Source organism: Brassica rapa, chromosome A08 (genome assembly GCF_000309985.2).
Source record: "Brassica rapa cultivar Chiifu-401-42 chromosome A08, CAAS_Brap_v3.01, whole genome shotgun sequence".
Taxonomy (NCBI): domain Eukaryota; kingdom Viridiplantae; phylum Streptophyta; class Magnoliopsida; order Brassicales; family Brassicaceae; genus Brassica; species Brassica rapa.
The window spans coordinates 14,972,395-14,996,191 of record NC_024802.2 but is presented as its reverse complement, the minus strand read 5'-3'; the positions used below and the strand labels follow the sequence as shown (position 1 = coordinate 14,996,191).

Genomic DNA, 23,797 nt, shown 5'->3' with positions numbered 1-23,797 from the left:
ATAATTAAAAGCCCAGCTATTTTTGCCGATTTTGCTTATTTGTGTGTTTAATTTTTTTTTCTCGAGATGAGTTCAATAACGTTTAAACGTAACTCTAATCAATTTATCACTTTGTTGACATGGAAAACAGGTTTGTAGTAGTTTGTAGTATTAAATAGAAACAATAATTCAAAATTTATAGGAAAAGTTAAAGTGATACCTTGGAAGTGCTCTCAGTTTCTAGCCAAAATTTAAGCTTCATATATTTGGTCCCAATTTGAGATCATAGTTTTTTTTTTGTCAAGAGCTCATAGTTACTTCTTACAATTATATTCTTTATTATGAGAAACTATCAAAAGAAAGAAAAGCCGCACAATAACACATCACCTTTTAGAACATCTCCAAGGGCATTCTATTTTTTTCTCTATAATTTACACTAAAATAGAATAATTCTATTATAGAGTTAAATTTGCTCCAATGGTTCACTCAATAATAGAGTTACTCTATAATAGAGTGAAATATAGAATAATCCTATTTTTTTTACTCCAAATATAGAGTGAAAAAATAATAATACTCTATATTTCACTCTATTATAGAGTAAACCATTGGAGCAAATCCAACTTTATAATAGAGTTACTTTATTTTAGAGTGAAATATAGAGAAAATTATAAAATACATTGGAGATGGTTAGCAAACGAACAAAAACGTCATAATCGCCTCTTTATTAAAAACAAGAAGGAAAAGAAAAACAACTTTCTGAGCAAAACTAAACGTTTTTTTTTGTCGGCCTGCACGTTTTATTTTCATCTTTTAACTGTAACTAATAATTTGACTCTTTCTCAAAAAAAAAACGAATAATTTGTCTATTGTTATATTGTAGTACCAAATAAGTCGATATGAAAAGTTTGGAATATTATGTAGTATTTAAATATATACAGTAAAATAAGATATGTGGAATCATTTGTAATAGACGCCTAGGTATTAGCTAAAAGGGGAAATTAGAGCTAGTTATGTGTCTCTCGTTATTATTCAACTGTCAAAAATGATTTAAAAATAAACAAAAAAATTTATAAGTAAATATGATGGATAACTAAAACAAATATTTTTCCTAAAACTAACGATAAATTTAAATTAGAATATATAAAGTGATTTTAAATATCTTTATTAAATATGTAAATATCAAGAAAGCAATAATTTAAATTTTTAAATAATAAATGAAAATTTTCACTGTTCTTATTTAATTTTGATGAAACATTGGTTGTCTAAGTAAAAAATAATAATTTGGAAAAATGAAGAGAGAAAAAGCATTTATTTTAAGATTTTTTCTGATTAATGATATTAAGATTAGATTTTTCATTCATGTTGTAATTCATAAAAAACATCATAGTTTCAGTAGTTCGTTTTTTCTTTAAATAGGTCACCCAATGAAGCTTATGTGTTATTCAAAGGTATAAAATGTTCCAAATAAGGTAATTATTAGAGAGAGAGATGCAAAAGATGGAGAAATACAATTATACAAACCAGTGATGACGTTGGTACTACTGCAGTTTATAGCGGCAGGAGTTGCACTCTTCACCAAAGCTGCGTTCATGGAAGGACTCAGTCCTGCCGTTTTCGTCGTTTACCCTCAAGCCATCGCTACGCTCTTCATCTGTCCCATCTCTTTCTTCTTTACTTGGTATGTTTGTGCTTGATCATCTAATGATATGTAAGTAACATACTGATTGCGTAAATCAGTAACTGCAATAAACATCCATGTGCTTGTTCCGAGATTTGCAAGTAGATTAACTCTTATCAATATATCATAGGGAAGAGAGATCTATTTTCTCCTCATAACTATTAGCACTATGTCTCCACCAAACTATGACTTAATGATAGATCTCTCCAACTTTAAAGTTATAAATTTATTTTTTCATGTGTATTGAGAAATGTAAACTTATCTATCCCTAGATTAATAATTCGAAATTTAATTGTCCGTTTATAGTTGGTTATTGTTAACCAAATAATTTTTAACCAGTTAAACCAAAATAGAATCCAATTTTAATAAATTGTAAACTGTAAATACATATATTTAAGGACAATTCTTCGGATAGTTATTTCTAAGTTTTTGTCACAAAAATAACATTCAATAAGAAAATAACCAAAACAACTCATTTTTATTTTAAAAATTTTAATATATTTTTTTTATTTTAAAAAATTTGAAACTCTATCCTCAAAACTTCACCCCTTAACTCTAAACCGTAAGTCTAGATTAGTTAACTTTAGGGCATAAATGTATTTTACTCTTTAATAAATGATTATCATAGGAAATTTTTCTATATTTAATTTAATCAATTTCGGGGTCTAATAATATATAGGTATTAACCATTAATATTTTGGAATGTTTCATCTTGCTATACTTAGGGAGACCAGCTAAAGCAAGTATCATTATGTATCAATTTACATGTCATCAAGACTTGCAATGAAAATACACTTCAATGTGTGTGTGAATGGTAATAATGATAGGAGGAAGCCAAGCAAACCTTCGCTTGGAGTAAGAGGCTTTTGGTGGGTGGCTTTCACAGCTATTCTTGGTGTGGCTGTGAATCAGAACGCTTATTTTGCAGGGATTGACTTGTCCTCTTCATCCATGGCTTCTGCCACGACCAATCTTGTTCCTGCCGTCACCTTCATCATCTCCATCATTGTTGGGTTGGTTCATAATATAATATTTATATCAATATGTATGGTTATATTGTTTTGATATTTGGATGTTTGTTTCAGATTTGAGAGGATAAAGAAAAGTTTAAAAAGTGTTGCAAAAGTAATAGGAACATGTGTGTGTGGGAGGAGCCATGGCAATGACTTTTCTAAGAGGACCTAAACTGCTAAACGACCCGTTGAACCAAGACTGGTTACTAGGCTGCTTCTTTCTTCTCATTAGCACCTTCGCTTGGTCCTCCTGGTTGATCCTTCAGGTTAAAATTGCCGTTCATTGTCCTGATCACTTGTACACTACCTCCTGGACTTGTTTAATGGCCACCATAGCCTCTTTCCTCATGGCTCTCGCCTTAGGCAACACCGACTTACATTCTTGGAAGCTTGATTCCTCGTTGAAGCTCTCGTGCTGTGTATACTCTGGACTCCAGTTGGCAGTTTTTTTCTTCCTACAAGCTTGGTGTGTCTCGCGGAAAGGACCTGTTTTCTCTGCACTCTTCAACCCTCTTTCTACGGTCATTGTCACTTTCTTTGGTGCTTTGTATTTAAAAGAGAAGACGTACCTCGGAAGGTACAACATATATATAGGTCTCTTTTCTTACTGCCTTCTCTTATTTCACAACTTTAACTGTTTTGTCCGTTTTTTTTTTCAGCTTGCTGGGGGCTTTGGCTATCATCCTTGGACTCTACATTGTTCTATGGGGCAAATCAGAGGACTATCAAGAAGAAGCAACAGACCTGAAGTTGCAAGATGAACATTCCAATCTCTCCCAACTTTTGATTGGTGATAAGGCGTTTCGTAGTTCAGAGCTGTTAGAACCTCTTCTCATGTAAATTCTATAACAAGGCAGTTTCTAGATGACAATGATAAAAACCACAAAATGAAATGGAACTTCTTTTTACAACTTTCACGTACCAACAGAATTAGAAGCTACTCCCACGCACAAAAGCAAGTGCTTGCATATTGAAAGAGAGAAAATACATTGAAATGCAGTTTGTTGCTACACTGAATCTTTGCTTGCTCTTTACGGAAGAGGACAGTCTTTACGTTAAACAGTTTAACTAGTAATTAATTACTCTCAAGTAATTGTCTGAAGGAAAAGCTTTTGCAAATCACACCCTCAACTTGTTGCGAGTGACAAAATTGACTTGAGAATTAAAAATGTTTTTCCTAGGTCCAAGTTTGTGAGCTCTCGGAAAACTCAAAATCATTTATTAACTAATTTTGTCAAAACATATAAGAAAACAAAAGAAAAGTGTTTATTCAAGAGGCTCTTCAAGAAGTTGAATACAGTATGTTTTTAGTTTTCAGCTATGGAAACCAAAAGCTGAAAGCATGAGTAAACCTGTTAAAACAAGGAGGGACGAGTCTTGGTTCTGTGCTGCAACACAAACCATTCAAAAGTAGAAATGATTTCCTCGACTTTTCATGGGAACTACCGATGATTGTGTAACTCTACCTCATCCATGGAGCCAAACTTTTCTCCATTTCTTTAGCCTCAATGTTAATACTTCAATGGCAGAAAACTGCTTCTTCAATTCTCGTCAGATATCTCTTGTGCTGTGGGTTTCTCTTCACCAGCTGCAGACTGTCCGTTTTCAGGTGTTTCTGTAGTTTCTTGTGCAGTGACTTCTTCATCCTCTGCAGCTTTATTCTCCTTGTTGCTCTCTTCTTCGCCTCCACTCTTCTCCTCAGCGCTTTCAGTATCATGTACCTCCTCTAAAGCCACTGGTGCAGGTATTATATGTCCATTCTGAGGCTGTGCGGGTATGTTACACGGATATGCACCTGCTACCGGCGACAACGGGTACCCATTCTGCGTTATTTCCGTCCCATTTGGTGATACAAGATAGCCGTTTGGTGACACTGGATATCCGTTAGAAACCCATGGTTGACTCGGTATGAACTCCGCGGCATGAGGGTTCATTATTCTTGGCCCAATGAATTGCTTAGCCTCGCCATTAGACTCGGGGCTAATGGGGAAGCTTGGTTTGTTACGAGGAACCCTGTTTCCAGATCGGTTGAAGCCACCACCTGAGAGCCTCGGCCCATAGGGAACTCGAGCTGTTACAGACTGATGAGGAGTTGACCTGCGGACATGGTTTACAGGAAGCATTGGTGGAATATTGACTGGGGAGGGAAGGATTCCCACATGGTCATTGAATCCTGGAACTGTAATCGACCCAAAAATTGGAATGGTCGTTGGGGTATAGGGTGGTGCAGAAGCAGAGAGCTTCTTGCTCGTCTCTTTTTGCGCCTCCAATGCCTCTTGCTTTTCGCCATCTGCAACTACTGATGACTTTGGACTTAAGTCTCCATTAGGCAGAGCTTCAGTTTCACCATCTACTGCTTTAGCAGTAGCATCAGACACATCCTTCTGTTGCTTCAGTTCTGTTACTGGTCCACTTCCATTTGAATCTTTTGCTGTTTGTACACTTTCAGATATTCCTTGACTTGCATCTGAAACCCCCGTCTTTGTTGGAGATCCTTCTTCTCCTGCCTTTTCAGCCTTGATATCCTCTTGTGAACTCATCAACTTTGATCCACCAACCGCAGCTCCTCCTTGTTCATTGCCATCAGCATTTTTCGTTTCCGTTTCGGTAGCCTCATGCTTACTCTCACTCTCATCCTCCTCAGCCTTAACTTTTTCAGGACCATCTACTTTTGCCGCGTCCAAAGTCTCTGGGACAGTCGTTTCTTCTGTCAACTGCTCCGCAACTATTTTCACAATTGTTCCAGGGGGTGCCAGTGCAACCTCCTTATAGGAAAACAGTTTTCCAGCTTGGACAGTCACAGGACTCACCATAGAAATCGGCTTGTTGATCTGTTCGGTGGCTGATTTATTGCTAACTGGCTTTTCTCCCACTATATTGGAACTGTTTTTCTTTTTATTCAAACTCGGGCTCTTCAAAGCCTTCTTGGCGTGCTGGGAAGTAGAACCAGCAGTAGATATTGAAATCTCATTTGGGCTAGTCCTTGGGGACGCGAAATTGGTGGGTTTTCCTCTGCTTTTTGATGTCTGCTGGTTCGCGTTCGTGAAGTTTGTGTTCAGCTTTGCCAGGCTGGGACGGGTTCTACGCCCAGAAGGATAGCGATTTTTCGGGACAGCTTCTTGCCATCCTTCGTCAGAGGAGTCCTCCTCTTGGGCTGTGGACTCTGCCTTAACCAGCGTCACCTGATCTCGAGGTTCCATAACACGTTCATCAACCTTTGTTTCTTCAGGTTTTGCTTCGGACTTAATGTCTTTATCACTTGAACTCTCCACAGTGATAGGAGTCGGAGTCAGAATTTCATCATCTTTCTGATTTTCTTCCAACACAGATGTTGGACTTAGTCCTGGTCTTCCCTTGACCTGAATAAACATTTCGATGAAAATATCTGTCACACAACTTATTAGTGAGAGCAGTTCAATAGAAACATGGATTAAGCCAGCGGAAATCAAATATGACCTTCATGCGAGCTTTCCTTTGGGCGTCCCTTGTTTTGAGATCAGTCTCCGGGGTTATATAATCCAGCAGGTCTGATACACTGTTATTTGGACGAAAGTTCATGGGTTACATACTCAGGACAAGAGTTTACACAAGCTATAAATTTATACTATGCATTTTAGATTTCATATATAGTAGTCCGTTTCTACTTAAAATACCTGAGATGGCCTTTGCTGGAAATAGAGGCGTCTGGCTTGGGAGTACCATTTCGTGCAGCTTCTTGTTGTTCCAGAGCTTTAGACTCAAAATACTCAAGCCACGCAGCCGCATCCTAACATAGTTCTGGAATGTAAGAAACTTTTAAACTGAAACTCCCTGTAAATCGTAACTAATTGAGCACCTGTGTCCGAAGATCCTCAAGGCCTAATTTTGCTTGTAGAATCTGTAGAGTGGTCTGCTCATGTTGGACGCTCAAGGAGTATGCTTCCATCAGAGAAAGAGCAATAGCAATGGCATGGTAACTTGCAGCAGTCTGACAAAAAGTAAGAGAAGTAAATTTTTATCTAAGCGCTTCATTTTTCTTCCAACGTAATATTTACTGATTAAGCTTAAGGCTTCATCGCATGGGAGGTCAGAATTTAACTATTAACTTTGGATCCGGTCTGACAGCCAACTATTTACTTATGTAGTATCCTTTTTTCCGTGGTTTATGGACGTCGGTTAGACAGAGGGCATTAAATTTGCAACCAATCAAGTGCTTAAGAAAACCAACCTGGATATGATCAGCTCCAAGTAGTCTCTGGTTACATTTCAACGCTTCATGAAGGTATCTTAAAGCCACATGGACATTCCCCAAACCTTCTTCCATCATCGCTACATTAATATAAGTGGCAGCAGTATTTGGATGTGACGGTCCACATGTTAGATGCAGAAGGTACAATGCACGGTTGACATACCTACAACAAGAATAACATGTTAGCAGATGGGGAAAAAATAAACTTTAGGCTTTAACTTTGAAAAATGCAGAGACATACTTCAAAGCTAACTCTGTGTGCTGAAGACGATAATAGAAGACGGCCAGGTCGCCGTAGCTTTTCATTGTGTCTGGATGATCAAGTCCAAGTTCCCTTTCATTTATGTCGAGTGCTTTTTGCTGATAAATAGTAGCCTGAATAATGAAAACTGGTTAGATGATTTGAGCTATGCCTTGGAGACTGTCTCGAGTTCTTTCAAAGTGTATACCTGGTTAAAGTCCCCAGTATGGTACAGGACAACAGCAAGAAGACTATATGCTCCGGCAGTCATTCTATGATATGGGCCGCACACTGCTACAAGCTTCGCCAATGCCTATAAAGTCGTCCCAGAATATCAACTATTTTATACAGTTCGAACAAAAAAGAAACTATTCAATGACAAAAAGTGTCGGAAAAAGCTGGAGTGTTGATTCTTTCAGTGCAAAAGCATCCTTGCCCGTGAAAACAGAACTCGTTAATTCAAACTTACATGGTGCTAAAAATGCCTACTCAGTAAGTCTACGCTAGTTCTGAAAAAAAGTTGATGAGGATAAAAGAAGAGAAGAAAAATGTTCAATTGCTTCCAGTTCAGAGAAGAAAGGTTATATAATGAGTGGCGGTAGTGGGAAGAGGGCAGGCAAAGAAGGGAGCAGCGTAGTCAGACTAGTGAAGAGCTTCATGACATGTTAGTATAAGAAGGAGTGAGAAAGTTATCGTTATACCTTGGTACCATAACTGACAGCATCCTCCAGTTTGCCTTTATCTAAGGAAGTTTTGGATGATTCCAATAAAGTGCGTCCATCGGCGGATGAACATGCTACGTGCTGCACACAAAAGCAGTGCTCTTTAGCCACTTAAGAATTTTACCTTTTATGGCCTATTACTAGACAAAGAGAGTTACGCATGGTACCTTATATACAGGAACCATACTAATGATATCTAACTTCTTAAATGGACTTGACGTGTCCATCTCATAATCCTTAGGAACAAGCTCCAGTCCAACCTAAACCGATGAGTGAAGTAACATATGAGAATCAAAGGTTAGATTGTCGCAATTGAAATAATATAATAATTATTGAGAGTCACAAACCTTGTGTGACAGTCCTCTGAGAATGGCAAATTTCCTCAGTTCCTGGAAACCTTCATGCTTCCAGTCCCATCCATACCTTTTGGAAATGAACGCTTCTATCCAAGTCCATTTTATCTTCTCATCATATTCACTTTCAGTATCAGACGGTGTTCCCAATAGAACGTTTAAGCATGATGCTATTGAGATGGCCAAATCAGCAGTGTTTTCAACAGCTGCTACAACAGCCTGCAGTATATGCTTGTATGCCCGAACAATCATTTCATGAATACAAAGGGATTGCACATGAGGGAGCTTTTCAGCCAGCTCAACCTAAGATGAAAGGAGAAAAGAGCCATTCCTTAAAGAAGTCGTGCACTTTGCTTGAGATGAAGGTACCAGAGACTATGAAAAGAAATGTTTACCACTCTCCCCAGGGAATGCATTTGTAAGCCTCTGGTGTGCATAAAGTCTGTCAGAGTTCTCCCATCGACTGGTGAAAGTTCAAGAGATCCAAAGTCTGCCACCTGCAATGTATCAAGCCAAAGTTTATGAGGAGCTGAGGATTATTACTAAAGAGGAAAATCAAAAATACAAGGAACTGACCAGCTTCGGAAGAGCGGTGTCAGTGTAGTATTTACGGGCCATTTCAATCAGCTCCCTGGGTGACTGCATGGTAGGTCCATGGAGAGAGAAAGTATACAAGGTAAGATTCATAAAGAAAACTAGTTAAAGTAGATATCAAAGATGTATTATTCATAGCATACTACTAGCCTCGAATATTATATATGTTAATAGCTGGGGAACAGACAAACCTTAAGATGAAAACCAGTTTCTGATTCCTTAAGACGCTGATAGGCAGCTTCTGTCACCAGTTCTTTCCACATCTTGTCAATCTCCTCATTTTGTTTCTCGAGTTCCTTCTGATCCTCAGTTTCTGATTTACTGTCATTGTCAACCGTGTTAGCAAGGGCATCCTTGCCCTGTTCAGTCTTGTTAGATTTCACATCAATCTTCCTTTTTATCTCCTTAAGCATTGCACCTTGCTTTCCAAGACCCTTAACAGGTGGTTCAGGCTTAGCATCTTCAGTGTTCTTAGACTCAGTTTTACTTGAAGCTTCATTTGCCAGATGTTGCACCCAACAAGCTCCTAACTCCCACCTTATAGGCTTGGTATTTCTTGGGGGTTCAGCCTCCAATTTCTGCAGACTATCCTCAAATACTGTCCTCACAAGGGACTTCGCCACACGTATTTGTTCTGAGTCGGCATTTGGTGATCTCTGCACTGTGCTCGAAGGCGTTGACGACTTGTGCAGTAGAGTTCTCAAGCTGAAAAAGGATATTCAGGAAAAAGTTGCTAAATACTTTCTATTATAACATTCCACATGTCGTATGCCAAATGTCAATCATGCCAAAAGAGATGTTAAGCAATGCAAAGATTTTACCTATTTACATTCAGTGCATTTGCACCTCCATCTGATTGGTCTTCGATGTCTATATCCTGTGGGATTCGGCCCCCATCCAAGTTAAACTCAGCAGCAACCTTTACAATGGCTGTGAAACCACAATGTCTGACAACCACCACACCCAAGGTAGACGTATCCTATATGATTAGAGTAAATCTCAGATACAAATCCAACAAGAGTATGCTAAATAAATATTAGGCCAAGCTATGACAAAATTACATGAACCGTCGCACTCTCATCAGCAGTGATCCCTTTAAGCAAATTCCTCTGTGCAAGTTCTTCCTGAGAGATCTCCAGAACCCGAGTCCCATCACTCTTTCTATCAAGCTTGGCACTCGCATCAGGATCATCTCTAGCCACCCTTATGACCAAATCACCTACTCTTTCTTCATGGAAAGCCAACACAGCAGGATCCTTCGATAAGCGTTGATTACCCTCTACGACATTCTTTATTATTTCCACTGCTTTGGAAACTGAAACATCGACGAATAGACTGTGGAGTAGAAAGGCCTTCCTATCTCGAACCTGTCTCTCTTCGGACGTTTTACACGGCATTGCTGCCAAAACCGCAAATTCCATGGCCCACTTTCTTCGGTCATACTTACTAGACCGGCCCGCCCCACCGCCGTCTCCTCCCCACGTCACATCCTCCACTGGAAGTGACGGAAAAGTAGAAGGGCTATCTGCAACAACCGGAGGAACTACCCAAGTGTTTGCCCGGAAACCATAAGGAAGGTTGGCAAACTGAAAAAGAATAAACAATTATCAGATGCTGAAGCCTCCTAATCAACATAGCATAGGAAGTAGCTTTGCGTACTTTATTATGCTCAATGAAAGCTTTCATGAGAGCGTCATAAGCCTACAGCCACAACAATCATCACAATACCAACGATCAGAAAACAAAACCGAACAAAAAGGAAGAAAAAGGTTAAACCTTTACAATCAAACTCACCGCATCAAATGGTCTGCTTATCTGCTGCAGCAACTCAACCAAAGAATGACACAGAAGCTGCTGCTTCCCAGCTGGGAAAAAACCTGTTCTTGAAGCAACAACAGTGATAGGCTTCCCACTTGAAACTTTAACCTACATTTGATAACAACGTTTCTTAAACCCAAGTCAAAGCTTCTCTCCACTTCACAACAAGGAAGAAGAGTCCTTACATCGATTTGGAATAGATCATCTACTCCTTTATCTTCGATCGATGGACGAACAGACCTTCTGATATCTGGAAGAGTCAATCAACGGGAGTCAGCAACCTATAACAGCCTCAGAACTCGTCGACGATAGCTAAGAGGAAACTCACATTGGATCGGTGGAGTAAGGTGGGAGAACGAGATAAACTCGTAGAACTGCCCGAGACGAATCGGCGGGGACATGTTGATTTCGCCCTTGTCCCCGACTTCCGCCGCCGGGGAAGCCTCACAGCCTCCGACGACGAGTTTCTTCTCCGATTTAGGGCTGAGATTGGAGCCTGAATCGCCGGCATCCTCGTTCGAACCTGATTCCTTAGGAGATGCGCGAGACACCGGCGGTTTCGACGAACCGAAGGCGGTGGTGCAAGCGACGATGTCGAGGAGCCGCCGTATGTGCGCGGTGGCTTGCTCCTCCGTATAGTCCTCTGCGATTTCAAAAAATAATAAGATAATCCTCTGTGGTGATTCTACGGTAAGGTAATCTAGTTGAAGAGATGTAAGCCGTTAGATTAGGATAGTTACCTTCGACGATGGTGAGCTGGCAGGGTTTGAGCGATACGATGTCAACAGAATCCTTGAGTCTAGCGCCACGCACCTGCAGCAGAAAGAAACCATCGGTTTTTTAGGCGGTAACTATAAACGTACTTGTTTGGGCCTACGCAGTACCTTACTGGGCCCATTACCAAAAATGCTATCATTTTTTTGAAAGTTAATTTTGCAAGGCGAAAAGATATGCAACGCCATTAACCAAAATCATCATCAAAAATGGTGAGACAAAAGCATCTATATTATTAAAACTGAAGTACACTTTAGTAATGTTTGGAAACATGAATAGTACTATAACTGAAAATTGTTTGGAAACGAAGATAGCAGTACTACATTAATTGTATTTCCATATTTCACTCATATTAATTATATTGTCTTAACAATATTTCACATCATTAATTATATTACCATAATAATAATAGTGTAGATTTTATTTAGTAGTTAATCAATATTAGTTTTGTGTCAATTATAAAATCAAAAAAAAGTAAAATAACTGAGTTTTGCATAAGGTTAAGCGTTTGTTTTAATTTGTTTTACTATAACATTTTTTTTTCAATCAGTGAAAAATTACGTAGCCAAAAACATAATTCAAAAACATGTTTAGTGAATAAAATCATAACTTAAATCAAAATAATAAAAATGAATTACATTCATTGTCACTTAATTTTTCACTCAATATAATTGCTTACTAAATAAAAAAACTCTTTCAGTTTCACTTAATTTAGCAAAACACATAAAAAATATCATTTATATTAGTTTATAAAATCAGTTAGGCATGAACACTAAATATCCACTTAGGTACGAGTCGTTCCTTTCGGGTATCGTTTTATTTTGTTTTAAAATTACTCACTCCTTGAATATTATAAATTTATGTGTAGGTTTTGAGTTGAATCCTTTTGAGTCTGGATGAGTTTGGTTCTGATGTATATGACCCTAAAATATCTAAATAACCAATGTATTTGAAACGGGTTTGGATATTTGTACCAAAAATAACCATATTATCTGATTCGATCCGGATCTTTTGAATACAATTAGTTATATTACGACATATCTAAAATATAAAACACTAATTATGAAAAACAAATATTAATGTATAAAAATATAAGTATAGTTTTATTTTAGTAATTTCATTAATTATATTACTTTAACAATATATCACATCATTAATTATATTTACCGTAAAAGTAATAATGTAGATTTTTATTTATTAGTTAATCAATATTAACTTTGTGCAATTATAAAAAAAATAAAAATGTAAGATAACCGAGTTTTGCATATGGTTAATAGTTTGGTTTAATATGTTTTACTAAAACTTTCTTTTGTCTTAGTTCCAATTGGTGAAAAATTACATAGCAAAACACATAATTCAAAGGCATAGTTTATATGAACAAGATAATAATTTAAATCAAAATAATTAAAAAGTATTACATTTATTATCACTTAATATTTCACTTCATATAACTATTTTATTAAATAAAAAATTCTTTCTATTTTTCTTATTTTTGCCAAATATATAGAAAGAGTTTCCTTTTTAATCTATTTGCAAAATCAGTTAAGTATGGACATTCGGATACTCATTGAGGTACAAGTTGTTTCTTTCGGGATTAATTTTTTTGGATTTTTAAATTAGGCGCCACTTGGATATTATAAATTTATGTATGATGCTTGAGTTGGATCCTCTCGGGTCTGAATGATTTTGATTTTGATGTGTAGAAATATAAAAATATTTAATTAACCAATGTATCTGAAAAGAGTGTATATTTGTACCAAAAATAATCTTATTACCCGATTCAATCCAAATATTTTGAATACAATTAGTTATACGACGACACATCTTAAATATATAACACTAATGATAAAATAACAAATAATTTATAAAACCGTAAAAATTAACACCCGCACGGGCGTGCGGGTCAATCTCTAGTATGCAATTATGCATGAAGACAAAAGTCTAAATGCTTTGTTATAGTAAAAGTCTCTATGCTATTGACTCGAAATAAAATCGTTAAGGTACTACTAATGTGTCACTAAAGATTATTTCAGGTATTTTCAATGTGAAAAAAGAGCTATTAGTATTTTTCTTATACTTCATCTTGTGAATTTAGTAGATGATGTAATGTGTTTCAAACCAGTTTTAATAAAGTGTTAAAAAAAGACAAACCTGGTGAGAGAGAGAGAAGTTGGTGAAGTGGCATGTCTGAACATGGACTGCTAAGAGCTTCCTCACATCTAAGATTCTGTCCGTGGAGATTCCCTTCACAACAACTCATCATCAACTTGAGAGAATTGTATTCATTGGCTTTTATTATATAATACAATTTCTTATGTATTCTTGAATCAAATGTTAGTGTAAGCTCAAACCTTGAGAGTCACTTGAGTTTCGTCTGGTGTTTCAACACTTATCTCAATGACAACGGGCAAAACTGCACAACCACACAATTTTAATGATATTGTTAAGGAAAAAAAAAGAGATAAGAAAGCAAATTTTGACTTGTCATTGTGAGTGAAGAAAGAACAAAAATGAATCACAACCTTTCTCTTCCTTCTTCTTCTTATCTCCTTTACTCTTGTGTGGCTTTGTTTTCCCAGCTTTAGGAGCCATTACCAATGTACATAAAACTTATAACTGAAATTACAAAACCGGGAATGAATTACATGTACCAAGAACTTTCCAGAGGAAGCGTGTGCGTGAATAAGTAGAGATGAATGATAAGAGAAGATAGGAGAAGAGAGTAGGTGTGGGTGTGTGCACAAAAGTGACTTTGTGGTGGTAGTCACAATGAGGAGAGGGGTCAAATAGTGATTGAGAAAATAGAGATGGAGATATTTAGAGAGAGGAGGAGAGGATAGGATAAGGTGGTGCGAGCGAGCTCTTCTATATTCCTCCTTAAGAGTGTTTTGAGGCTAAGTACATTTCAGGCCTCTCATTTCTTTAACACCTCATCACCAACTTCATCTCAATGGCTATCTCTTTTTTGTCTTTAACCAATAATATAATGCTCGCACTATATATTCTATCATCTAACTGAGATTTTCACCCAAGCCTCATAAATTTGATTATCAAATTTAATTATTTTACTTTTATCTAATCTTTGAATAAACTAGAGAGGGGGGATGGCTCAAAACTATTATCGGTCCACGTGTAAAAATAAATTTTCGTTTAATTTGGGCCTTTTTAGGTCACAAGATTATCGACCTTGATCTTCTGAAATTTTAAGGAAAAAAGTTCTCCAAAAAAGTTTATATAGTTCATTTGTCTAATTTTCTTGTAAATAAACAAAAAAAAATATAGTAAATTAACCCTCAGCCTTGTTTTTTTCTTCTTCTTTTGTGTAAATCTAGTTTTCATTACAATGAAAAGCCTCCTAGGATTGGATAATATACGAGGAAAGCAAGAAAACTTGTCCACAGAAAGTAATCATGGGCTTGGGCAAAGCAATATATGTAAGATGTTCTTTGAAATGAAATGAAGCATTGGGCTCATATAAAATAATGGTTTGTTCTGGCAGTATCAGGACCATCGTATGTTTGAATCTTCCTAGCTTTTCTGGAGGACAAAATCCTTGGGGAACACCAAATCCAAAGAAACAATGTGATGTAGGTGTTAACATTCTCTTCATATTGCTTCAGCAATCCCACTAGAAATAAATGGCTTTTATTTCTTTGTGATGTCTCAACAGAGAAGCCTAACTCCAGATGATGGACTGATCGAAATCATTGGGTTATTTAGAAATGCATGGCATGGTCTTTGTTCTCCTCGCTCCAAAGGGTCATGGAACAAGACTTGCTCAGGTGAATATTAAGTGACAAAAGCCAAACAAAATGTGAGTAAAGTCCACATTGTAAGTCGTATGTGTGTACATATATAGGCAAATTCCAAATTCTTATTGAATTTAAGGAAGATTAGATTCGGTATCCGCGCTTCGCGCGGATTATATGTTTAATAAAAGTCCAGTTCAATTAAAATTGGGAGTTTTGAAGTTTCTGAAAGGGTAAGTTATATTTTGTTTATTTTATAATGCGAAGACGTTGGAAGCGGTGATCATTTTTTTTAAAAAAAACAACAGTAAGTTTGAATAATAAATTGTTTTAAGGAATTCAATATTCGTAAGAGAAAATAGTATTTGAGTGTGCCTATTTAATTGACGTAGGAAGCGGTAACGTAAATTTTTTAAAAGTTGGCTGGTGTCGTTTGCTATGAGGCTTAGGATAGCAGTTTATTCCTCTTTTGGAAGCGTTGTATGATACTAATATCGTTGTCAAAGTAGAAGCACGATCCATGTGTGGTTGTGAGTGATAGTTGTCCTGAAAAAGTCAAATATTTGTAAGCATTTATTTTGACATAAACTTTATGTTTAGTTTATTACCTTCATGTAACCGTGGAATGATACTTGTGATGATTACAATTTGTTTTTTCCTGGTATATATGTGATTTAACTCCCTGAAATTAGACGCCTCCTTGTCCCATAAAGTTAGACGTACCAATTTCAATCTACAAATAATTATTGTATTATATTTTGTTTAGTTGTAAACCAATTGTTATTTAATAAAAAGTTAGTACCTGTCTAAACGCAATCCAATGATGATTTTTGAATCTGTGTAGTGGTTATATAAATCACTTCCTTGGATGAGGCATATGCGGCCAACAACATCTGTAGGAATAATTTGGTTTTAGGGACAAAAATGTAGTATTTATTTGTATGTGAGAGAGTTATTGGTTTTTTTTTTACTTGGGAGGAAGTTGGTTGCATTTGCTAAGCTGATCAACTGGTGGTAGTGTTGGGGCCGGAATATGTATGAAGGGATCGGTGGAATGTTTTCTTGAATCAGTGTAGTAATTTTTGTCTCATTGATATTGATTATGTATGGTTGAACGGTAAGCATGTACTGTTGGTTATTGAGAAGAAGATTAAAATATCTAATGTGATAAATTTTCCTTTCCTCGAAGCGTTGGTAGATTGTGTCAGACGTAGAAATAGACACCCTCCCTTCCATTATTTGTTCATGTTTAGTGGTTAAAAGCCATCATTTGAAATGTAGTTGGAATAATTAAAAGTAAGTATTTTTAAGACAAACCTGGATGTCAAGACAAGTAAAAGTTGTTCCTAGGAAAGCATTTTTATTTTTGTGATTTTTGATGAGCCACATCCTAATGATCCTAACGATTATTGGATGCGGTCCGAGGGTGTCGCCCCAATTGTTTTGATCTTCTGCTGCATGTTATGCACAGATAAGAATGAGAATTATTTTGTATTGCCCATTTTTTATTAATTTCATATTTCTTTTGAAGTGAACATAGTTATGGTTTGTTTGTTTTTTTTTTAAATTATTGACATGGTTATTTAAAAATTAAAGTAGGCCGGCCCATAATTATTTGAATGAGGTCAAAGCATGAGTAATTGGAACTGGTAGTTGTAAACTTGTTGGGTGGGTTTGATAGTAGAATTTAGGTTTTTTTTTAGAAATTTATAGTGACTGTGTGTAAAATGAGGGGGTTGTGTTATCTTGGGCGGACAATTTTAAGATGAAAGGAAACTTAGCCGGTTCACACATTGTTAAAGAAAACAGCAGAAATAATAAATTGTCTAAAAAAAATAGAAAATTCAAAAGAAAATAGTTTGACAGTTGAAATAAGTAATTGTCCGAAGGAAATAGTTTTACCAAGACGGCGATTTGGGTTAATGGGCTGGGCTGCGAGATTTTTCTTTACTTGGCCCACCGGCAAATCGTAGACAAACCGAGATTTTTGTAAGCGACAACGAAGCCCAAATCTTTTATTGCAATTTTAATTTGAAGTCCAATCCGCTAGTGACATGGCAATTTGATAGGTGGAGATTATTTTGCCCATGTGGCACCTCTAGAAAAGGTAGGATTTAGCTTCTTTTATATAGTAGGATGTTGGAGAGCCTTGGAAACAACCACTGCGACTTGATGATGAAACTGTGATATTAGAGATTTTAGATCATGGACAAATGAACATGCTATACAACCCAAAACTGATAGTCCAAAAGTATGGATGAGGCCTTTCACCACAGTGGCTAATGGTGTGGAGCTTAGAAAGTTTGGTGGCTAATGCTGTGGAGCTTAGAAAGTTTGGTGCAGCTTATACATATATCTTTTAACATTTTTTATCTTAATCAGATACTCGTTCATGTAACACTTTTTGGTATGCCTTGTCTATGTTACGCAACCTTCTCTTTATATTCGACCAAACAAGGCAAAATGGGCTAAACGAGACACTGCATACAAGCCAGCATGCTTCTTCTTAAGTGAACGCTGGCTAAAGACTTTTGAACCTTTCTTCTTGCCCATTAAATCAAACCCTCTCGTTCTTTTGGAGGTGTCCTTTGCCTTAAGCAGGGCCGGCGCTAAGATTCTAGGAGTACCATTTAGTTAGATTTTCGATAAAAATATATATTTTACAAATTTAGAAACTTATTTCTCTATAATTTCTTCAAAAAAAATTGGGAACCATAGTACAATGCTTGACTGGCCTATGCCTAGGACCGACCCTGGCCTTAAGCTTCTCCAGAGTGCACCTCTTGTAGAAACTCAAAAGACATATTCACAGATTTACAAATATCTTGAATAAGAAGCAGAGGTCAGTATAACTTCTGGATAGTATGTGAAGGTGCTAACTCTTTCCAGTGCAGATAAATAAACTTGTTCAAACCAGGAAACAAAGTCAAGGAACAAAAAAGACATCTATATATGTAGCAAAATCAGCAGCACACACACACACATGTAAATGATGAACAATGATACTAATGTATGGAGTGGGAGATCACAAAAACTGTCTCCATCCAAATGCTAATGATCAAAAACCCTAAACTATAACCTAAATTGTTATGACCTTTTTCAAAAGAAGGGTTTCATGGGACAAGAAGATGAGCTTTGTGAAAACTGAGAACTGTCCAAATCATCCCAAAGAGGACTCTCAGGACCCCATCCAGCTGTAACCGCATTGAACCACGCCTCAGCCATCCCTTCCTCTAACCCACCATCACTCACCGCTACTTCCTTGCTCTCCAAGTTAACCTCTTTTAGCTGCTGCGTCTCGGTCTGTTTCTGATCCAACGAGCTTGGATCATGAACCTCAGCTTCTTTATTCACATAATGCTCCGGAAAATTAAGTGTTGCGTTATGACCTCTCAATTTAAAAGCTTGACGGTCATAAGCCATGGCAGCTTCTTCAGCTGTATCAAAGGTACCAAGCCAGAGACGTGCTCTGCTCTTTGGCTTACGTATCTCCGCGACCCATTTACCCCATTGACGTTGTCTCACTCCTCTGTAAAGCTTGGTTGCGCTGTACGGCTGAACACTACTTTCTTGGTTCATCATCATCATTCTTCTTCCTCTTGGGCTTAGATTCAACGTGTCGCTCCAGTACTTGAACATATACTGCTGCTGCGGCTGTTGAGGACTAAACGAGATCATTTGCTTCTGGTCGTGCTGCTGGTTAACCGGAACGTACCCGAGTTGTGGATTTTGAAACGTTGGATCGAGATGAAAGGGGAAAGCTCCCAAGGAGTTGGAAGAAGAAAATGAGAAATAGGGTTTAGGTCGATGATCAAGGTTTCTCAGCTTCTTCATGGATCTTGGGGACGTTGTTGAAGAACCTTCTCCACAAGAAGGATCTATATTTTTACCTTTGGTGGTGCAAAGATTAAGCTCCTCATCAAAGTCCATCTCTCTGTTTCACTGGTGATTTACACTTTTGCCACAACAGAGAGTATGGAACAAAGAGAAAGAGAGCTAACGAAAAACAAAGAATATTGAGACAGAGAGATGCCTCGATGAGATTTATATATGAGACCTTTGGGGCATATGTTTTGTATTTTAGTTATAAATATCTCATCTTTCGGTTTGACTACTTCAACATTATTACTTTGCTTTTACTCCAAACCCATTCATTGTGTTGGATATTTTAAGATTATGAAAACCCCAAACCAGAAAATTTATTTTTAAATCTTTTACTAGTAATTATAATTAAATATTAATATTTTATATATTTATAATTAGATTTAACGGTAAACTTCATTTTAAGAAATTTGTATTAGAGATGCTTTAAAATATTACTTTACTTTCACTCTAATTCATTCCCCGGTCCAGACCATATCAGCATATTAAAAGCGAGACGTTGACACATAAAAACACAACGCGGAGATACAGACATTATCTGTTATCTTTGGACGGTGGAAGATATTTATTTCATGCTTGCTACATGGGACAAGTCATGAAGTCACAAGCTCAAAAGATAAGATTAGACTGTAGAAAATATCCATAATTAATGACATTGACGAGCTTAATGCATATAGATTGGAATAAATTTGATGATGGTGTTGGTGATGGTCGGCTAGCCGCAGCTAAGGATTAACGTACACAACCTATTTAATTAGTGATATTATTATGTAGTTTATTATAATAGGATATTTGATTATAGTATTCAATCTTACGGATCGGTGATTTGTCAAACTCAGCTTTCAGTTTTTATGATATTTTCTTTTTGTCTCCACCTCTGAAAAGACATTAGCAAAACCGACCAAGTTGTTGTTCTTCCTCTTTTCTCTTCTTTTTTTCTCTGCCTTTTTGGTTTTAATAACCGACCAACTAAGTTTGACAAACTTTTTTTTTTTTTGAACAACTAAGTTTGACAAACTATATAATTTATTTTCTCTGACAAAATCATTTTTTCTTCGTAAATAATCTCAGCGTATTATATCACGTGCATATACGCAAATGTTACTCTTCGAATCTTCAAATCTATGTTAAGGTCACCTAATTCTTGAAAGTCATAGCTATTACGAAAAAGTTTGAAAGGCAAAAAAATAGATATAACTAAAAATGGTGGTGGGCTAATTATAAAAGATAACAAGATATTTGGTATAGACTTAAGAATCCAGAGACACAGAGGTCCTTTGGCCCATCATCATGGCTTGTATCAAAAATGTGTGCAAGTGTAACTCAACAGATTTAACCCTTTTACAACAACAAAAAGTAATTTCTGATGGATCAAAAACAAATACCTTAAACCAAGAAAACAGGGCAAACATTGTGTTTCCTCTAAAATAAAAACTAAATTAAAATCAAGACCCAACTACGAAATCCGCAGACTCCTTCAGAGTCTTTCTTGCACGCCAATACACACCATTGGCCGTCTCTGATGTTCCCATCTGCAACACTCACAAGAAAAGAAAAAACATAGTCAGTACAGCAATTCACATAAAGTCAAAGTTTGGATATGAGCCATGGTGTCAAGAATCTCTTTACCTTTGTCTCGAACGAGTAGTAATCTTTCCACAGCTCCACATCTTGACTGTAACTTGCAACAGCAGATTCATAAAGCTTCCGGGCATTTCTTAGACTATCTTTATCGCCTTGTGATGCAAGATTCGTCTCTATTTCAATGCAGTCTTTGTAGAAAACAAGACCCGGACGTTGAAGAGCCACGAACCTGTAAATTTTAGGGTAACGGTGATGAGAAAGAAAGTGGCATGTGTGTGACTCAAGCGAAAGGAGTAATGATTCATTCACCTCTTGTATATCTCCCTTGCCCTGTGGATTCCTTTTGCTTGAAGAACAAGTTTCACCACTACGGATGCGAGAGAAAACAAAGGGTCGCTCCCGTTATTACCTTTGGCAACCGATAGGATTGACATCTCTACAAGCTTGTCAAAATATTTTTTCTGCTCAGCAAAGATTTTAAACGCCTGTGATACAATCAATTCGCATTTCATTAGTTTTGGCTTTATATATCAACAAAATAGGGAGTTTTAGAATATTATTAGTCACATACCGTAAGCCACAAGCTCTCAGATTCTGCAATCGGCACGTTCTTCAAAGCGTTTGAAAGGAGATCAAAGGTTGAATGCAAATCTGCCTTACTAGGAGTAGAGTTACTTGAAAGTGATCTAGTTTCAATGGAAACTCTTGAAAGCCATAACTTAGCTGATCCTGCAAATTTTCCAGAGCAAAGCTTTTCTACTAGCGTGAGAGCATCATCGGTCCTTCCCAGTTTCAAGTAGAGAGAAACATAATCATTAGCAAGCTCCTCAGTCAAACACCCCGTTCCTTCAGCATTTTCGTACACACTTATGAGATGTGAAATGAACTCCCCAGACGAATCGTCGCCATTTGACCGTTCAATGGCCTCCATCAAAAACTTTATATACATCTCAAACATAGAGCTTGAAGTAACAGTTTGCAAGCCCTCTTCAAAAACCTGCATTCAGAAAACAAGACATAAAAACTTATCAGATATCGTACTTTCTATTAGTAAAATCTGAACATAATGTACATGAGCCAGACAAGACAGCTCCCCCCATAACTAATGTTCCTAGCATTCAATATTAAACAGAGAAAGGAACATCAAAGCTAAGATTCGATTTAGGTAATTCACTCTAAGGAAGCTCATGACAACCATGGCTGCCAATTACTTGAGCAGTTAATGAATATGTATCTCAAGTTATAAGCCTACACAAAAGTCAAGGTGAGTTTTTTTAACCTGAATCGCCTTTTGCATTTGAGGACTCGCAAACTCTACGCTAAGACAACCATTCATTTCATTCCTTGCAAGCCAATTCCAGTACTCAGGGTCGCTGGAAAAATCACGCTTCAGGTCACTAAGAATCGTATTGCGGATATCATCTGAATGCGCCAAATCTGTTGCCTCTAGAATCTCCAGAAAACGCCTCCTCAAGTCAAAACTAGAAGGAAGAGCCTCAAGGGCTCCACCATAAATAGCCTGAAGAACATTAGATCCCTTCTCTTTAAAGATATCAACTCTCTCACTCGCACTCGCATCCTCATCATCATCCTCAACGTCAGAGCCGTCCTTGTCCTTGTCCTTTTCTTGTTTATCATCTAGAGACATAAACAGCTCTTTATTCTCATCCTTCCATTGTTCATCCTCAACACTCTTCTGGTCACGAACCAAACTCCCTTCACCTTCACCAAGTGCAACTCTACGAACTTTCAGCTTGTTTAAGTAAGTGAGCTCCATTCTCAGATACTCCACCCACAAGTCCTCGGAGTTCGGACAAACTCTCAGACCATTCTGCATAAGAGCACGAGCTGCGGCAACGTTCAAGTTCCGATCAAACTCCCATGCAGCAGCATATATCCACACTTCAGCTACTTTCGGGTGAAACCTTATTACTTGAGCCAAGACCTACACATTGCACAAGATAAGATTCAGTCCAAACATACCCAACAAACATGTTCTAAAACACCGACGAACTCCCTGTTGATTATGAAATATATATTTGACATAAAAAAACGAAAATGAAATAATTTTTCAAATATACTAATAGTGAATACAAATAGTAATATTTATGAAATGGAGTATATAATAATTAAATTTGAGGAAAAGGTTGACACTTTATAAACATGTTTCTAAAACACCGATGAACCTCTCTATGTTGATTATGATCTATATATTTGCATTAGAAAAATGAAAATGAAATCTATTTCAAATAGAATATTTATGAAATATATAAAATTTCAATTAAATTTGAGGAAAAGGTTGACAATTTATAAACCCTAAACCCTGGAAGAAGTCATTCATTTTTATAACCTATGCGTTTACATTGCTTCTAATAAGCCCTAATCAAACAGCACTAAACCCTATACCCTAAACCCTAATTAAGAACACTACCAACATAAAGCAGTAACAAAGGAACATTACCTTCTTCATTCTACCATTCCTCTTCTGCCTACAGAACTCAAGATACTTAAACCAAAGACTTATATCCCCTTTGAACCTCCTCGTCGCAAGCCTATAAATCTCCACAATCTTAGCCACGCCGGCGTAATCCGAAATCGACTTCTTCTTCTTCTTCTTCTCCTCGCCAGACTGAAACGAAACAGCCTTCCTCCGCAACCTTCGGAGCTCGTCGAGCTGAGACTCGTAGTCGATGTACGCTAGAAAGTCCTGTTTGAGCGGGCTCGGACGCTTGAGCCGGTACTCGAACTTACGTCGCTGTTTCACGATCTCCGAAATCTCTGCGCGCGTGAAGATTCCTCTGCGTTCTAGGTCGTCGAGCTCCTCGACCATCCGCTCGAGGCGGTACTGAACTACGTCCGCCATTGTTTAGTTGCTTGGTTCCGGCGCGGGACTGTGATTTTTTAGGGCAACAGTTTTTTTTCGTTCGTTTTGATATCGGTAGGGCGACGCTTAAATGGTTTTTCTTTTAATGGGCCGTAAAGCAGAAAGCCCAATGTTTCTTCGGCCCAAGCCCATTTAGGGATGTTATCATTAGGGTTTTGCAAGGACCATATATAATGGAGTTACTTCTTCCTTCCTTCCTTCACTATACATCTTCTCTGATCTCTCTTTGTCGTCTGGTTCTTTTTGCGTTACTGTGGGGTTTATTAGATTTATCAGTTGTCGAGTTCGTATGTGGTTT

At 37.2% G+C, this 23,797-nt stretch overlaps 3 protein-coding genes and 1 pseudogene across 3 annotated transcripts; 1 reads left to right on the top strand and 3 right to left on the bottom strand.

The window, feature by feature from the left end:
* Positions 1–1,433: 1,433 nt before the first annotated feature.
* Positions 1,434–4,608, top strand: LOC103835517 (annotated as a pseudogene).
* LOC103834776 (protein TSS) lies at positions 3,873–14,274 on the bottom strand. Its single transcript, XM_009110863.3, has 23 exons — positions 13,923–14,274; positions 13,752–13,813; positions 13,552–13,644; positions 11,367–11,439; positions 10,955–11,269; positions 10,812–10,876; positions 10,603–10,734; positions 10,468–10,509; positions 9,870–10,394; positions 9,630–9,787; positions 9,000–9,513; positions 8,791–8,853; positions 8,610–8,711; positions 8,209–8,517; positions 8,029–8,121; positions 7,841–7,942; positions 7,348–7,452; positions 7,140–7,273; positions 6,878–7,061; positions 6,506–6,637; positions 6,324–6,436; positions 6,127–6,205; positions 3,873–6,029 (listed from the first exon to the last, which is right to left on the bottom strand). The coding sequence occupies exons 1-23, from the start codon at positions 13,990–13,992 to the stop codon at positions 4,212–4,214; spliced, it is 5,283 nt and encodes a 1,760-aa protein (XP_009109111.2). The 5' UTR covers positions 13,993–14,274; the 3' UTR covers positions 3,873–4,211.
* A 3,806-nt stretch (positions 14,275–18,080) lies between these two features.
* Positions 18,081–19,157, bottom strand: LOC103834775 (ethylene-responsive transcription factor ERF054). The gene has a single exon (XM_009110862.2). The coding sequence runs from the start codon at positions 19,077–19,079 to the stop codon at positions 18,249–18,251; it is 831 nt and encodes a 276-aa protein (XP_009109110.1). The 5' UTR covers positions 19,080–19,157; the 3' UTR covers positions 18,081–18,248.
* Positions 19,158–20,252: 1,095 nt separating this feature from the next.
* LOC103834774 (U3 small nucleolar RNA-associated protein 6 homolog) lies at positions 20,253–23,550 on the bottom strand. The gene is made up of 6 exons (XM_009110861.3): positions 23,077–23,550; positions 21,895–22,560; positions 21,187–21,612; positions 20,925–21,100; positions 20,661–20,844; positions 20,253–20,563 (listed from the first exon to the last, which is right to left on the bottom strand). Exons 1-6 carry the CDS (start codon positions 23,476–23,478, stop codon positions 20,477–20,479), a joined length of 1,941 nt encoding a protein of 646 aa, XP_009109109.1. The 5' UTR covers positions 23,479–23,550; the 3' UTR covers positions 20,253–20,476.
* Between the last annotated feature and the right edge of the window lie 247 nt (positions 23,551–23,797).